At 47.1% G+C, this 17,418-nt stretch overlaps 1 protein-coding gene across 20 annotated transcripts in view; it reads right to left on the reverse strand.

Annotated features, from left to right (window-relative positions):
* Positions 1 to 17,418, reverse strand: part of PRRC2B (proline rich coiled-coil 2B) — a 109,852-nt gene that overhangs the window by 22,521 nt on the left and 69,913 nt on the right. For 15 of the 20 annotated variants that reach the window (XM_053559228.1, XM_053559224.1, XM_053559212.1 and 12 more), the window contains 4 exons: positions 14,483 to 14,675; positions 10,152 to 10,470; positions 8,605 to 8,798; positions 4,800 to 4,995 (listed from right to left, as the gene is read on the reverse strand). In XM_053559228.1, the coding sequence (XP_053415203.1) occupies positions 4,800 to 4,995; positions 8,605 to 8,798; positions 10,152 to 10,470; positions 14,483 to 14,675 (902 nt within the window). The remainder of the gene's footprint in view (positions 1 to 4,799; positions 4,996 to 8,604; positions 8,799 to 10,151; positions 10,471 to 14,482; positions 14,676 to 17,418) is intronic. The other 5 variants (XM_053559266.1, XM_053559243.1, XM_053559236.1 and 2 more) reach the window with 1 other exon arrangement.

The following is a 17,418-nucleotide window of genomic DNA, read 5'->3' on the forward strand; positions in this document are numbered from 1 at the left end:
AAGACACTTAGGGACAGAATAAGGTGCTATAAAATAAACCTAGTAGAAGTCTTAGAAAGAAAGGATAAAAAGAATGAGGAAGAGATAATATCTGAAGTGACAATTAACAAGTGATTAAAGACAGATAGTCTTAGACTTGAGCACAGTGAATACCAAGCAGAGGAAGTGAAGATGCAGACGTATACCCAGACACACCACACGGAGTCAGAACCCAGGACACCAAAGACAGGAGATGACTGGAAAATCAGCAGAGGGAAAATGGAGAAAATATCCAGAAAGATCAGAACTTCAGCAGTAGTAAGAGCCAAAACAGGGCTGGGTGCAGTGTTTAATGCCTGTATTCTAACACTTTGGGAGGCTGAGGTGGGTGGATTGCCTACCTTCCTGAGTTCAAGACTAGCCTGAGCCAGAGTGAGACCCTGTCTCTAAAAATAGCCAGGCATGTGGTGGGCACCTGTAATCCCAGCTACTCAGGAGACTGGGGCAAGAGGATCACTTTAGCCCAAGAGTTTGAGGTTGCTGTGAGCTATGACGCTACGGCACTCTACTGAGGGCGACAAAGTAAGACTATCTCCAACAACAACAAAAAGAGCCAAAAGAAAAGAGATTACCAGGCTTGGCGCCTGTGCTCAGCGGTTAGGGCTCCAGCCACATACAACAGGGCTGGCAGATTCGAACCCGGCCCAGGACTGCTAAACAACAATGACAAATACAACCAAAATACAACCAGGCGTTGTGGCGGGCGCCTGTAGTCCCAGCTACCAGGGAAGCTGAGGCAAGAGAATTGCACAAGCCCAAGAGAATGAGGTTGCTGTGACTGTGACGCCATAGCACTCTACTAAGAATGACATAGTGAGACTGTCTCAAAAAAAGAAAAAAGAAAGATTACCACCTTCACAGTACTGAAAGAAAATCATTGCCAACCTTGAATTGTGTACCCTCCTACACAGTAAGAGTGAAATAATGACTTTTTCAAACAAAGAATCTATTGGCAGAAATGTTTACTGAAGACATGGAGAATATACTTCACAGAGAAATAAACTGGACCCAGAGGGAAAGACAAAAGATAGTAGAAAAAGTAAAGAATCTGGTTAATATACAGGCAAATCTGAATAAGCACAGAGTAGAAAAAATATCAAATATAATAATCACTATTTGGTGGGCATAAAAATATGGAAGAACTGGGCGGCGCCTATGGCTCAGTGAGTAGGGTGCCGGCGCCATATGCCAAGGGTGGCGGGTCCAAACCCAGCCCTGGCCAAACTGCAACAACAAAAAAAATAGCCGGGCGTTGTGGCGGGCACCTGTAGTCCCAGCTACTTGGGAGGCTGAGGCAAAAGAATCGCTTAAGCCCAGGAGCTGGAGGTTGCTGTGAGTTGTGTGATGCCACGGCACTCTACCGAGGGCCATAAAGTGAGACTCTGTCTCTACAAAAAAAAAAAAAAACATAACATGGAAGAACTGAAATTCTAGGCAAAAACTACAAGATTGATGGTAGAAATAATGAGAGTTTAGGGGAAGGGTAATGATACTGATGAGCCTTTGCTAAGTTACCAACCTGTGTTAGAATTTCAAAGTTACCAATAACATCTAGTAATAGAATATAAAAGGGAAAAAACCCAAAAGAATAGCAAACTTAATCCAAAAAAGGCAAGAAATAAAAAGAAAGCATACGGAAAGGGGGATAAATGGAATACATGAAACAGGACAATTGGAAAATCTACATATAATAATCAGAACAAACCTAAAGGGACCAACTTTGGCAATTAAGAATCACAGATTTGGGCGGCGCCTGTGGCTCAGTCGGTAAGGTGCCGGCCCCATATACCGAGGGTGGCGGGTTCAGACCCTGCCCCGGCCAAACTGCAACCAAAAAATAGCCGGGCGTTGTGGCGGGCGCCTGTAGTCCCAGCTACTCGGGAGGCTGAGGCAAGAGAATCGCTTAAGCCCAGGAGTTGGAGGTTGCTGTGAGCTGTGTGAGGCCACGGCACTCTACCGAGGGCCATAAAGTAAAACTCTGTCTCTACAAAAAAAAAAAAAAAAAGAATCACAGATTTTCATATTGAGTAAAAGATGGACTAACTCCCCAGAAATAAGCTCAGAGAGGCTGACAGCAAAAGGTTGGAACAAAAGATATCAAATAAATCCTAATTAAAAGAAAACTGGAACTTTTATTTCAGCATGTTAGGAGGCTAAGGTAGGAAGCTAAACTCCAACCCTAAGACCTGCCTGGTAACATATCAAGACCTTGTTTCTGCAAAAAATATTTTTACATTAGCTGGGTTTGGTGATGGGTACTTATGGTCCCAGCTGCTCAGGAGGCAGAGATGGAAGATAGCTTGAGCTCCAGAAGTTAAAGGTTAAAGTATGCTATGGTCACGTCCCGCATTTCAGCCTAGGAACAGAGCAAGACCTTAATTCTTAAATTAAAAAAAGAAAAGAAATAGGAATAATTATATTACTATCAGACAAAGTAGACATTAAATGCTCTTAATAACAAGTGGCCAGGTACTGTGGCTGATGTCTGTAATCCTAGCACTCTGGGAGGCTAAAGTGGGTAGATTGTTTGAGCTCAGGAGTTTGAGACCAGTCTGAACAAGAGTGAGAACCCTGTCTCTAAAAATAGCCAGGCATTGTGGTGGGCGCCTATGGTCCCAGCTACTTGGGAGGCTAAGGCAAGAGGATCATTTGAGTCAAAGAGTTTGAGGTTGCTGTGAACTATGACACCATGGCACTCTATCCAGGGTGACAGAGTGAGACTCTGTCTCCAAAAAAAAAAAAGATAAGCAGCGGTACAGAAGAACAAGATCACGTAATCCCACACATATGCCTTCAGATAGACAAAGCAAAAAAAAAAAAAAAAAATTTTTTTTTCCAGTTTACACATTTATTATAGAAATTCCTTTCCAGTGTGGGTAGTGTCTTAGACCCAGATTCACTGGTACAAAAAGAAAAGTTTAACACTTTTCTTTAAGTGGGGGGGGGGAGGGTAGAGGAACCCCCATTTCCAGAAAGTCACAGACAGGTCATAGAAAACACAGCTTGTGTGGATTTGTTTAAAAAGTGGTGACGGAATTGCAATCAGTGTAACTGGCTTATTGTACCCTCAATGAATCCCCAACAATAAAAAAAAAAAAAGGAAAAAAAAAAAAAAAAAGTGGTGACGGAAAGCCAAGGAAGATGTGACGTGGTCTGTGGCCAGACATCACCTGAGGATTTTTCTGGCATCTACTAGATGCCAGGTTCAACCTCCGCAGCATCCCAGGACACAACACACCTGATGGCTCTGCCCTTCACCCCCACTACAGGGCCTCCTGATTAGGGATGGTCAGGGCAGAGGCCAGAGGCGTAGATAGGGATGGGCTCCTTCAGGCACCCCACCCAGACTGCAACCCTTCCAAATGTGGGCAGAGAGCCCACTTCCCCGTTAACTGCCCTGGTAGGGGATGGCAGGAAGTTGTATTCACACTAGTCTCCTGGCTGCCCCAAACAGGGCCCTGAGACTATAGTGACAAAGCAAAAATTGATAGGCTTACAGAGAAAGATTTGACAAATCCACAATCACACCTTAGTAACTGATCAAGGGAATAAAAAACTTGTAATGATACAGATATTTACAAAACACAATTAGCATGCTCAATTTAATAGACTATATACCCAATGGAGGAATTCTTTTCAGGCAAACACAGAATGTTTAAACAATTCAGGTAACAGTCTGTAAAGGAAATCTCAACAAATGTCAAGCCTAGATTGAGACTGGTCATCAAATTACAGCTCTTAACCATAACTCAGCCTACCACTGGCTTTTATAAATGTTTTACTAGAAAGCCACAATTGTCTATAGTAGTTTTTATCTTACAATAGTAATATTGAATAGTTGATAAAAAGCCTAAAAAATTTTACCAACCTGCCATTTATATAAAAAAAGTTGGGGGCGGCGCCTGTGGCTCAGTCGGTAAGGCGCCGGCCCCATATACCAAGGGTGGGTTCAAACCCGGCCCCGGCTGAACTGCAACCAAAAAATAGCCGGGCGTTGTGGCAGGCGCCTGTAGTCCCAGCTACTCAGGAGGCTGAGGTAAGAGAATCACTAAAGCCCAGGAGTTGGAGGTTGCTGTGAGCTGTGTGAGGCCACGGCACTCTACTGAGGGCCATAAAGTGAGATTCTGTCTCTACAAAAAAAAAAAAAAAAAAAAAAAAAAAAGTTGGCCGACCCCTGGGCTTTTTATCACACAGGCCATAGTATGTGGCCACAAGCAGCTACCATAAAAATTAACGCCATGAAAATAATTTTAAAAGGCCAGAAATTCATGCACTTAAGCATCCAGTAGTATTGGATAGAAAAAGAACAATAATTTCCGAGGCAATGAAAAAAAGGTCAGAAATTATTTAAATAAAACCCAAATGAGATAAAGGAGTAAAGAGACCCAAAAGCTGATTCTAAAAAATGCATCAGACAAAACTTGGGAAACACTAATCAAGGAAGAAAGAAAGAGAAGGCTCAAAGAAAAACATTAAGGACTGGGAAGAGAGGCAGATGGCATGGCAGAGATTAAGACTAATTAAAGCAATTTATAATGCATGATCTTACTGAGCCTTCCCAAAAGTTCTTTATGAAAGGAACTATTATTGTACCTTCACTTTGCAAAGGAGAACAGTAAAGTCAGAACAGTCCTGTGACTTGACCAGGAGGCCAGACTAGAATACAGGTGGGTGTGTCTAACTCATAAAGTTAACACCCCAGCCACCACACTATCCTGGGCTCTACAGGTATAGACCCATGGCTAGAGCATGGTGCTTACCTGAAGGGTGGAGAGCAGAAGGGTAGAAGTCCACGGGGGTCCGTGTGGGCGTGATCCGAGGGTCCATGTAGGAAGGCATCATCATCCACCTGGGGTCGAAGCCCAGCATCTGGGGATGGTGTGGGTAAAAAGTGCGCTGGGGGTGGGAGGGTGGAGGGTACACCGGCTGCCAGTGCTGCATCTTGTACAGCTGCTCCTGCCCAGGCAAAGAGAGCTGGTCAGGCGGATGCAGGATGGGTAGAGATACTTTTCAGCAGGCAGCACAGAAGCTCTTCCAGAACAGAAGACCAAAGATGGATGGGATGGCAGCTGCTCAAAGGGGAAGCCCCCTATGTTACAGCTCAGGCGGGGGTCCCTCTCCAGGGCTGGGTAGACGGTCATGCCATTATCACACAGGGGCCCATTCACACCAATGTCACATGAGGGGGCTCAGTTTTCACTTAGATCAAACACTACTGGTGACAAACCAGCACCCTTCCTATGGAATATCTACATGCTGGCCACTTCTTGCCTGCTGCACTACCTGAGGACAATGGCCCTCCTTTCTCTCCTCCACCTGGTCTCTTTGATCCATTCTCCACCCAGCCACCCTGCAGCCCCTATGCCCAAATATGTCAGGACCTAGCTCACAAGAGCCCTTAGTGGCTCACCACTGCTCTTGCCGACAGCCTGAATAGACCAGGCTACACATGACCTACAGGGTCCCGCAAGACCTTGCTTGATCTGTGCCTTCAGCTGTGACTCTAGGGCTTGCTCTCCACTCTCTGCTCTACATGTCTCTGCCTGCCCACTTCAGGCCATGGCGACATGCTGGGACCTCTGCTAGGCTCTTCCCTATAACCATAAACCCAGGTATCTAGCTTAAAAAACACTTCCTGGGCGGTGCCCGTAGCTCAATGAGTAGGGCACTGGCCATATACACCGAGGCCAGCAGGTTCAAACCTGGCTGGGCCAGCTAAAACAATTGACAACTGCCAACAACAACAAAAAAAGCTGGGTATTGTGGTGGGCGCCTGTATTCCCAGCTACTTGGGAGGCTGAGGCAAGGGAATCGCTTAAGCCCACGAGTCTGAGGTTGCTGTGAGCTGTAACACCACAGCACTATACCGAGGGTGACGAGTGAAATTGTCTCCGCCCCCCCCCCAAAAAAAAAAAAAAAAAGAAAACACTTCCTGGCCAGGTATAGTGGCTCATGCCTGAGGCAAGAGGCTCACTCGAGGCCAAGAGGTCAGCCTGAAACCCTATCTCTACCAAGAAATACAAAATATAGCTGGGCATAATGGCATACCTATAGTCCCAGCTACTGGGGATGCCGAAATGGGATGAACACTTGGGCCCAGGAGTTTGCGATTGCTATGAACTGTGATTGCCCCACTGCCCTGTAAACCAGGCAAGTGAGCAAGACCCCAACTCCAAATACACAATATGCAACACAACACTTACTCTAGGACAGTGGTTCTCAACCTTCCTAATGCCACAGCCCTTTAATACAGTTTCGATGGGTCGCAACCCACAAGTTGAGAACCACTGCTCTAGGAGGCCTGTCACAATGAGACCCTGTTGTTTGCTCCCATGGAACTGCAGGTGCTCATCTGTAGCACTCTCAACAGTCAACTGTTTTGTTTTTTTTTTGAGACAGAGTCTCAAGCTGTCGCCATGGGTGGAGTGTCGCATCATAGCTCACAGCAACCTCCCAACTCAGGCTCAAGTGATCCTCTTGCCTCAGTTTTTCTATTTTGGTAGAAGTGAGACCCTGTCTCACTTTTGTTCAGGCTAGTCTCTTAACTCATGAGCTTAAGCAATCCACCCACCTTGGCCTCCCAGAGTGCTAGGATTACAGGTATGAGCCCCCACGCCCAGCCTCAGTTAACTGTATTTTTGATTGTAGTATCCCTCACTAAGTCCCAAGAGACTGTGCATGCCTAGCTGACAGTGGCATCCTTGCCCTGGGATAATTATATACAAATTATCCGTTGCACTAAAGGATGAACATGAAGTATCAATGGAATATTCAAAGTTAAGGTGCCTGATTCAAGAGTTCACTTCAAACCTCACTCCATTCCACTAGTGACCTCTGGTGTCAACTTCCTAAACAAACCCTGAAACAGCATCCCAGCAGGACTGAAGTACTGAGTTAGAAACTCTGAGGACAACCTACCCAAGAAGACTCTAGCACACCCACTTCTGTTCTGCAAACAAAAAAGCTGCTCAGCCAGGTTGGCAGTCCTCAAGCCCTCCTGGACTGGATTCCCTATCAGTACACCTAGCACCCTTTAGGAATACTCAATAAACAGACATCATCTGGCACGAACAGTTCCAGCACACAGAGGCTGTAAGCCTCTACCCCAAAGCTCCTCCTCCTGGCCAGACCCCAGGTCCCAGGGAATTTGAACAGATAGGCTGTTCTGTGCCTTCAGACATCTTTCCGTCCTCAAGGAAGGAGCTGCCCACCACTGCCTCCCCTACCCTTCCAGGGAGTTCCTGAGAGCAGCTGTCATGCTGTTTGACATGAGTAATTCCAGAGATCTCCCTCATCACCAGTTCTGCTTGGAGAACATGGTAACTGCGCAGTGCACACTTATAGCACGATGTTGGAAAAGTGCAAGGAAGGTACCACTGCAACATTCCCAGGGGCCCAAAGAGGAGCAGCAGCCAGGCTGAAATTCTTTTTTTTTTTTGTAGAGACAGAGTCTCACTTTATGGCCCTCAGTAGAGTGCCATGGCCTCACCCAGCTCACAGCAACCTCCAACTCCTGGGCTTCAGCGATTCTCTTGCCTCAGCCTCCCGAGTAGCTGGGACTACAGGCACCCGCCACAACGCCCGGCTATTTTTTGGTTGCAGTTTGGCCGGGGCCGGGTTTGAACCCGTCACCCTCGGTGTATGGGGCCGGCGCCTTACCGACTGAGCCACAGGCGCCGCCGGCCAGGCTGAAATTCTTAAAGGAAATTAAACGAGATAGTGGCAGAAGGCCCCAGCCCTTGGTTTGTTGCTCCAGTCACACATTTTTCTAAAACATTCTCGGCAATATTAACAACAGCATACTGCACACTTTGCTGCTGGACACGCACTAGGTGAAGCCTACGTGTCATCTCATTCTCCCCCACCATGCACTTATTCCTCAGGGAGGCTGACTTTCTTCCTTATTTCTTATACTCTAAGAAACACAACTGCTGATGAGTGCTCAGGGGTGATCAGGACCAGGGAGATGGGTATGACCACAACCATTATCTGCACGATCTTCCTCTGGGCAAAAGGCAGGTCCCTTTCTAAAGTTTATAAAACACCAATAATGATACATTGTCAAGTCTGTTCACTGGGTCCCTGTCACAGTGAGAGGCAGGCATCTGCTTGTCCAAGTTCCTGAAGAAACATGAGCTGGAGGAACATGATCGACCCACTGGGACGAGAACTCACAAATAACCCCGACATGCCTCTGACTGCTCTGGAAACAGCTGGCAGGCCTCTCCTAGCCAGAGCCACTGTTGTACTATGGAGTATCCCAAGTAGACTACTGAAATGAAAAAGACCACTCTTCAAGCCAGTGACTCTTCCCACCTGCTAGAAGGCAGGACCAATAAAGCACAACAAGGCTGCACCACGCACGGGGCCTTCAGCTCTTGGAGAAATCAGCAATGGCAGGGGGCTGATTCACCAAAGCCACAAGTTTTAAGGTGCAACTTCTGACCCCCATGCCGTTCACTATTTGTGCTTTTCACTGAAGGTGGGCTGGGGTAGGGGGAAAGGCTGAGTCTAGTCAGTAACCAGGTCTGTGTTTAATAGCCTTCTACCGTCTCATCTGTTTACCTGTTGTTGCTGCTGCTGCTGGCGCTGGAATCTGGGAGGAAGTGACTTCTGATACTTGCTCAACTCCTGTGCTGGGGATCCAGCCTCCCTGGGTTCTTCCTCACTGTTATTGCTCTGAGCCCCAGCTAGGGACACTGCAGGTGCCTCTTCGGAGAACGGGGTGGGGGCTTCCTGGGCAGGGAGTTCCAGGGAGCCTAGAAACAAGCCACAGATAAACACCTCAGTGAGCTCAGAGAGGTTAGGCGGCCTGAAGCTTGACTGCGAGCACTTTTTCCTGCTGGCACTGCTCTCCACCCCTAGGCCACCCATGGCCCTGAACCTGGCACCGCGCCCAGTGGGCCACATGCACAAGTCCAGGGTTCCTCACAAACACTGTAGGGAGGCTTCACTTACCATCGACTTAAAGGTGAGGAAACTTAAGGGTGGAGAAGCTGGGTGACTACTCAAGGTTACACAGTTAATGACAGACTTGGGATCTAATTCCAAGTGAAGAGGTTTTATTGAAAGAGGCATGGAGACTCACACTTGTAATCCCAACACTTTGAGAGGCCAAGGTGGGAAGACTGCTTTAGGGCAGAAGGTCAAGGCTGCAGTGAGCTGTTATCATACCACTGCACTCCAGCCAGGGTGACAGAGTGAGACTCTGTCTCTCAAAGGCTGCATGACACAGGCCGATTTTTCAGCCTCTTACCCATTCTTTTTCATTTCTGGCAAATAAGGATAAGACCTATGCTCACCCCTGAGGGTTTCTGCGAGATTACATTCATGTGATGTACTTGAAACAGTGCCTAAAATGTAGAAAGCACTTGGCACAACTCCTCTGTCACCCATCTGGGCAAGCCTGTAAGACTGGCACAATCTTCACTCATGCGCAGGGGACCAGAAGGAAAACTGCTGAATTTACTGAGTTCCTTGGCCGGGTGGCCACTATGTCAATCAGACCACACCAAGGAGCCTTCAGGATCCAAAACTAGCATTAGCCCTTGTTTCCTAACAAAAGTTAATCTGAATTGATTTAAGAAAATTATAAAGAATATAGCTGATCATATTTCCTAAAACTGTTCAATGTCTTTCTTTTTTTTTGCAGTTTTTGGCTGGAATTGGGTTTGAATCTACCACCTCCAGCATATGGGGCCAGCGCCCTACTCCATTGAGCCACAGGTGCCACCCTTCAATGTCTCTCTTTCATAAGGCCATGGCACCTTCTCCTTTGATGGCAGGAAAAAATATATTCTAACGAGCAAGTGGGCTTCCCTTATGCCAGGTAAAAAGGCCCTGTGGTTTTGTTAAAGTCCTCTACACCATGTGTCTCTGATTGAGCAGTGGCAGAGGTAACAGTGATGATTATGAGCTGTGAGCTGTCAGCAGTCACCATCCCCATGGGCTCCTCTGCGCTGGGCACTGTGGGGCCTGTTGTGCGTCCCTCAGCACGTGGGCAGGTGTATACCACACACCCCATGTCACAGGTGAAGTGAGGAAGATGCAGATGATACACAGATGACAATGACCTGGAGTTTTCAGCTGGTAGGAAAGGGTCATCCCCTTACCTTTGTGGATGGCAGGGCCGTTTTCCTGCGGGGACACCTTCTCGGTGCTGGGAGACCGGGGCACTTCCTTCTCCACCTGCTTCCGGGCCTCGTCCACCTTCCGGGCCTGCTTGCACTTCTGGTCCAGCTGCTTGAGTTTTGCAGCACAGGCAGCCAGCCTCTCCTCCCGCGCACGGCGCTCCTCTTCTTCCCGGCGCTTTCGGGCTCGTTCTACGGCCTCAGACATCTCTGACTGGATGAATTTCTGGCGTGGGGGCGGCTTGTCCTCCTTCTCCTCAACGGATTGTTGCCGGAACACGCTGCCCGTTGAGGGCTTCTGCTAAGAGAACAAAGTCTCTGGTGAGATGGTGTTACAGACTGAGGGTGCAGGGCCACCCCGCTCTGTGACTCTAGCCCAGGATTCTCCAGCACCATCCTGAGGCAGCACAGGCAGGCCTGGGTTTGAATATTGCACTGTCCTTCACTACACCTGAAATGCAGTGAGGGCAAGTACCAAATTTCATCACCTCTGTCCTCATTTGTAAAACTGGGATAACAAGCAAAGCCGTTGGGATTGTGAAGGTGAAACGAAATGGTGTTTGCAAAGCATGCAATGCCACAACTGGCCAGAGAGCACTCGGGAAATGGGTGCTCTTGGCACACCTAGAGGCAAATGGAATGAGGGCCGCCGTGCCTAATCAGGGAGCCACAGTCACTACTCTGCAGTCACAAAACAGCCACTCCTGCTCCCATGGAAACACATAAACCCTCAGGTGTAAAAAGCCACTGGAGAACAAAAGTCACAGTCAGAAAACAGTTTCAAATGAAAAATTATGCATAAAATCTCTCTTCCAGATATTTATCCATGCCAGAGTTTCTTTTTGGTTGGCAGTTACTGAACAGACAGGGTCCCGGAACAGTGGAGGGAACATGCCCCCTGTCAGAAGTGCAGCCACGCACAGCACATGCAGTGGGCAAGAGCTGCCGGACCCCAGCCACTGAGAGTCCATGTGAGCTGATGATCAAAAAAATATGACTTTCTGTTTTGTGTGTTTTGAGACAGAGTTTCATTCAGTTGACCTGGGGTTGAGTGCTGTGGCATTAATGCTCATAGCAAACAAACTCTTGGGGTCAAGTAATCCTCTTGCCTCAGCCTCCTGAGTAGCTGGGACTACAGGCACCTACCACAACACCCGGCTATTTTTAGAGATGGGGTCTAGCTCTTGCTCAGGCTTGTCTCAAAGCAATCCACCCACCTTAGCCTCCCAGAGTGCTAGGATTACAGACATGAGACACCACACCTGACCTATGACTTTGTTTTAAATGGTAGTTACACAGATGTATATATACAATTGTCATAAATCATAAATCATCAAACAGAAACAACCCAAAATCTATGCCTTTTCTTGTAGGTTAATTACATCAGCAAGAAATAGCACTCCATTTACTGTAGTCAAGGAGTTTTCTCCTAAAAATTAACTTCTTATAATCCACAGATAATCACTAAAAACCTAAGATACAAACTTGCGATTCAGAATCATGAAGGTACAGTTTACATAGTATGACCAGGACCAAAGTGATTTTCCTTTCACTGGCCACTGAACATGCACGTCTGTGCGTGTGAGTCACTCAGCAGTCATGTCACGACCCAAACTGGAACACATCTCAGCCCAGTATTTAATTCACTGCTGCAGACAAACCTTTGCACACAGCCCTAACTTTCATTCTGTTTCCCACGAATGAGGCATCAGGCACAGAGGGCCTATGTAAAGTGCCAAGACTCTTGACATGCTTCCCTCGACTGCCCTAAGATTAGCTATCACTCTATAACCTAAATGTTCTGTAAAAGATTGGAAGTGGCTTTTTTGAGTTAACTTACAGTGTTATGAGATTACAGTGAATGATTCTTTTTTTTTTTTTTTTTGCAGTTTTTGGCCAGGGCCGTGTTTGAACCTGCCACCTCCGGTACATGGGGCTGGCACCCTACTCCTTTGAGCCACAGGCGCCACCCATGAATGATTCTTTTGAATACTGAGCAACCCTAAAGGATGAATCAAAATTTAGATTAACTGTAGAATAATGTTCAAGGAGTAACACTACATCTATTTTGTTTCACTTCTGTGTCCCTGATACACAGCATGCTGCCTGGCACAAAATAGGTACTCAATAAGACATCTGACAATAAGGGGCATCTTCATCTTATAAAAAGATGTGGGCCAGGCAAAGTGCCTCAGGCCTATACTCACAGGATGTTAGGAGGTGAGGCAGGAGGATCTCTTGCGCTGAAGAGTTTGAGACTAGCCTGAGCAAGAGCAAGACTCCGTCTCTACCAAATTAGGAAAAATTACCAGGTGTAGTGCTATGTGTCAGGAGTTCCAGCTACAGGAAGCTGAGGCAGGAGTATCACGTGAAGCAAGCAGTGTAAGGTTCCAGTGAGCTACAAAAATGTCACTGCATTCTACCCAAGAACACAAAGTGAGACAATCTCAAAAAAAAAAAAAAGGTAGAATAAGGCACTTTGGATAGCAAAATGCATTGAAAATGGTAAGTTTTAGCAAGCATATTAAAAATAATGCCTTTTGCTCACCTGAACAGTTCAGTCCCAGAGTGATCAGGTATGGTCAAGCAAGCAAGCTGTGTGTCAGGTGCCAGGCGGTCATGGTGGCTTGGTACAGGGGTCAGAGCCTGGGTATGCTTATAATCCCAGTACTTGGAAGGCCCAGGTGGGTATACTGCCTGAACTCACAAGTTCAAGACCAGCCTGAGCCAGAGTGAGACCCCGTCTCTAAAAATAGCTGGGCGTTGTGGTAAGCAGCTGTAGCCCTAGTTCCTTGGGAGGCTGAGGCAATAGAGGGTGACAAAGTGAGACTCTGTCTCAAAAAAAAAAAAAAAAGTTCAAAATGCATATTGTCAGAGTGCGACAGGGTGGAGGCACGGCCACCTGGCAGATCACCATCAGTAGAGTCAGTGTGATGCCAGGGAGCTTCCTTCCGAGAGCATAAACTGCAGGCTTCATCACAAGTGAGCATGAGACCAACTGAACAAGGAGCTCCACTGGCCTGGAATGGCCAGAAGCTAGAGGAAAGGCTGAGGAAGTGATCACAATAGGAGGTGAGGAAAGTGGGATTTTTTTTTTTTTTTGTAGAGACAGAATCTCACTGTACCATCCTTGGGTAGAGTGCCATGACGTCACACGGCTCACAGCAACCTCTAACTCTTGGGCTTACGCGATTCTCTTGCCTCAGCCTCCCGAGCAGCTGGGACTACAGGCGCCTGCCACAACGCCCGGCTATTTTTTTGGTTGCAGTTCAGCAGGGGCTGGGTTTGAACCCGCCACCCTCGGCATATGGGGCCGGCGCCCTACTCACTGAGCCACAGGCGCCACCCCGGAAAGTGGGATTCTAAACTGGCTTCTGTTACGTGAGGACACTCAAGTAGGATGGGATTGGAAGATTATGGCAGTTACGTGCCAAGACTAATTCCCTGCCTGGGGCTGCGGTTACATCGAAGGAATGTCCCTGTTTTGGTAGTACAGTCTGTGGTGAGAGGCTGGTAATTTACACTCTGAGAAGTTTAGATAAAAATATTCTTACAACTTATTTTTCTATAACGTTGTAGCTGTTGCCCTAAAAAAAAGGGTTTTCTTTCCTTTTCTTTTTTTGAGACAGGGTCCCACTCCTTTGCCCGAGGCTGGAGTGCTCTGGCATTAGGCTTGCTCACAGCAACCTCAAACTCCTGGGTTCAAACAACTCTCCTGCCTCAGCCTCCAGAGTAGCAGGTCCTACAGGCGCCTGCCACAACACATAGCTAGTTTTTCTGTTTTTAGTACAAACAGTCTCGTACTTGCTAAGGCTGATCTCAAACTCCTGAGCTCAAGCGATTCTCAGGCCTTGGCTTCCCAGAGTGTTAGGATTATAGGTGTGAGCCCCCACCCCTAGCCTCGAAGTTATTTTACTTACAAAAAGAAATGCCCTCCTAGGAATTTTCAGAAACCTACCCACTAAACTCAGTTTAGTACTTTGTCTTGGAACTGTGGTCAAATGAATTTGAAAAGGGTGTGTGTGTGTGTATATATGTATGTGCACGTGTGTGTATATGTACACATGTGTGTATATGTATGTGCACGTGTCTGTATATGTATGTGTACGTGTATGTATGTATGTGCACGTGTGTATATGTGCACATGTGTATATGTATGTGCACGTGTGTATATGTATGGGCACATGTGTGTATATGTATGTGCACGTGTGTATATGTGCACGTGTGTGTATGTGTATGTGTGTGTATATGTGCATGTATGTGTGCATCCCAGCTAATCAGACAGGCACAGCACCTCTCAAGCCCCACAGTACCTGGTAGTCAGGGCCTGATGCCCAGCCATGAAGCTTCCTGGAAGGGGGCTGAGGTTCTGGAACCTTTCGGACAACACGAGACATGCCCACTGCTTCGGCCCAGTCCTTGCCTTCCTCTTGAGTACGCTTGGCATCAGCACTGTCCGCAGAGCTCATCGACAATTGCCGCTGCCTTCTTGGGTCCCAGCCGTTCCTAAGATAAACCACATTTTGTGCTAAGTTTTCCAAGTCAGTCCAAGCATGTCTGATCTCACCAAACAGAGACCCTTGGGAACTCCACAAGTCAAGTCGCTCACATACCAATTTCTTTCATCAGAATAGGGCCCCCCATCTCTTACATGTGAACTCCAAAGTTCAGCACTAACATTTATCAAGGCAATCTTTTACACACACCCAGGCAGGATGTGCCACGTTTGTTATTTTCTTGACAATTCACTACCCCCTCACTTTTAAAGAGTCAGTGACTAAGTCTCAGAGAGTTTAAGGAACCATTCTCACTGGGCAGAGCTCACAGATTTGAACCAGGACTTCCAGATGCATGTCCCTCTCTTATACTATGGCTGCCCCTGTGTTCTGCACATAAAGTGCTCAATAAATATTACTGAAAAGAACAGAAGACAGACCACCAACTGATGTCAGGATAAGAAGAGCAAGAGGAGCAAAGCAAAGCACACACAGCAGGGAAAGGAGAAGACAGATTTTAAGGCAGGGCTGTGCTGCACTCTCCCCGACATGCTCCAGTGGAAGCTCAGACACTGGACATTAACCAGTGCCCAGTACACCTGCCACAAGATTATAGAGAAAAGCAGGTCAGGTGTGGCTGACACATGTGCCTGCATGCATCCACACACAGAAAAATGCACAAGGAGGGGGCAGGAAGACAGGGAAGTAAGGTGGGTTAGGAGGGGAGAGAAAGGGCAACAATGGCTAATAACTCAGACTTGACTTTTGTGAGCAACAGAAACCATGTGAAAGTTTGTGGCGCATCAGTGAAGGTCTGTGTTTTTAGAAGATGACTACACATAGGGTGACGCCTATGGCTCAGAGGAGTAGGGCGCCAGTCCCATATGCTGGAGGTGGCGGGTTCATACCCAGCCCCGGCCAAAAACTGAAAAACAAAAACAAAAACAAAAAACATAAGATGGGGCGGCGCCTGTGCTCAAGGAGTAGGGCGCCGGTCCCATATGCCAGAGGTGGCGGGTTCAAACCCAGCCCCGGCCAAAAAAAAACCAGAAGATGACTATACAGTGTAAAGCATGGGTCAGAAGGGGATAGGATGAAAAGACAGGGACAAACAGGCAGACCTCAGGATGGTCCCAGTGACAAGGAAAAGGAGGGAACAGAGGCAGAGAAGCCAATCAGATGTGAGGAAATAAAGACGATGTCAAAGAAGACATGAAAGCTTATGATGATGCTGGGCGTGGTGGCTCACACCTGTAAACCCAGTACCCTGGGAGGCCAAAGCTGAGCCAGAGCATAGAGACCTCATCTCTAAAAATAGTCGGGCGTTGTGGTGGACACCTGTAGTCCCAGCGACTCAGGAAACTGAGATAAGAGAATCGCTTGAGCCCAACCATTTGAGGTTGCTGTGAACTACGCCATTGCACTCTACCTAGGGTGACAAAGTAAGACTCTGTCTCAAAAAAAAAAAAAGAAAAGAAAAAGAAAGCAAGCAAGCTTATAGTGAGTATCTCAGAGCTAGATGTCATCAATCAGCTCAGAGATACCAGTAAAGAGCTCCTTTCAGGAGGAAGCAGTTTGGGCACTCTGAGTATGAGGTGACCGTGGTCATGCCAGTAACAAAGCTGGACCCAAATCCCAAGTCTAATTCCCTAATGTGAATTCACATTAGCTGAAAGAGACAAGAAATGAAGTGTCCTACTACTCCAATGAGTCCATAAAATTTTATGTCTTTGCCTTTGATTTAAATCCTAGGTCACGGGCGGCACCTGTGGCTCAGTGAGCAGGGCGCCGGCCCCATATGCCGAGAGTGGCAGGTTCAAACCCGGCCCCGGCTGAACTGCAACCAAAAAATAGCTGGGTGTTGTGGCGGGCGCCTGTAGTCCCAGCTGCTCGGGAGGCTGAGGCAAGAGAATCGCCTAAGCCCAAGAGCTGAAGGTTGCTGTGAGCTGTGACGCTACGGCACTCTACCGAGGGCAGTAAAGTTAGACTCTGTCTCTACAAAAAAAAAAAAAAAAGGATAAATCCTAGGTCACACTTCTGAAGTTTAGCGAACTGCATCCAGAGCTTTGGATGAAACTGAACTGCATGGAAATAAACGATACAAACCTCAACTAGTTCATTTGTTGTGTATCATAACAAAAAAGAGGAGCAGAAGATCATCACCAGCTCCTTCCAGAAGAGGGGACTGCAGGAGCTTTGAAGTGAAAGAGGAAATAACAGCAAGAAGCAGATTCGAAGACCTGACTGTATAAATAGTCACTTATAGACCAAAAAAAAGTAACTTGACAAAGTATGAGTATCTACTAAACAATATAAAACATAAAACATTAATCATATCTTTTTTTTTTTTTGCAGTTTTTGGCTGGGGCCGGCTGACCCTACTGATACTACTATCAAAACTGGAAGGCACCTGTAGTCCCAGCTGCTCGGGAGGCTGAGACAAGAGAATCGCCTAAGCCCAGGAGCTGGAGGTTGCTGTGAACTGTGATGCCACAGCACTCTACTGAGGGCAATAAAGTGAGACTCTGTCTCTACAAAAAAAAAAAAACAACCTGGAAGGCTTGGAGCACAATGCAGTTACTTCCCAAAGGGCACTCAGTAAAGCAGTGAATGAAATGATCCAAACATAGATTTCAGTGATCAAATGAGTTTGGGCAATGCAGCTCAATTCCAATGCATGGCTGCGCCCACATCCCCAGCATACTTCAGCATACTAGAGGCTCTGGGAGACCTCCCAGTAGAAGGAAGCTGAC

The sequence above is a fragment of the Nycticebus coucang genome, chromosome 2 (assembly GCF_027406575.1).
Source record: "Nycticebus coucang isolate mNycCou1 chromosome 2, mNycCou1.pri, whole genome shotgun sequence".
NCBI classification, from domain to species: Eukaryota; Metazoa; Chordata; class Mammalia; order Primates; family Lorisidae; genus Nycticebus; species Nycticebus coucang.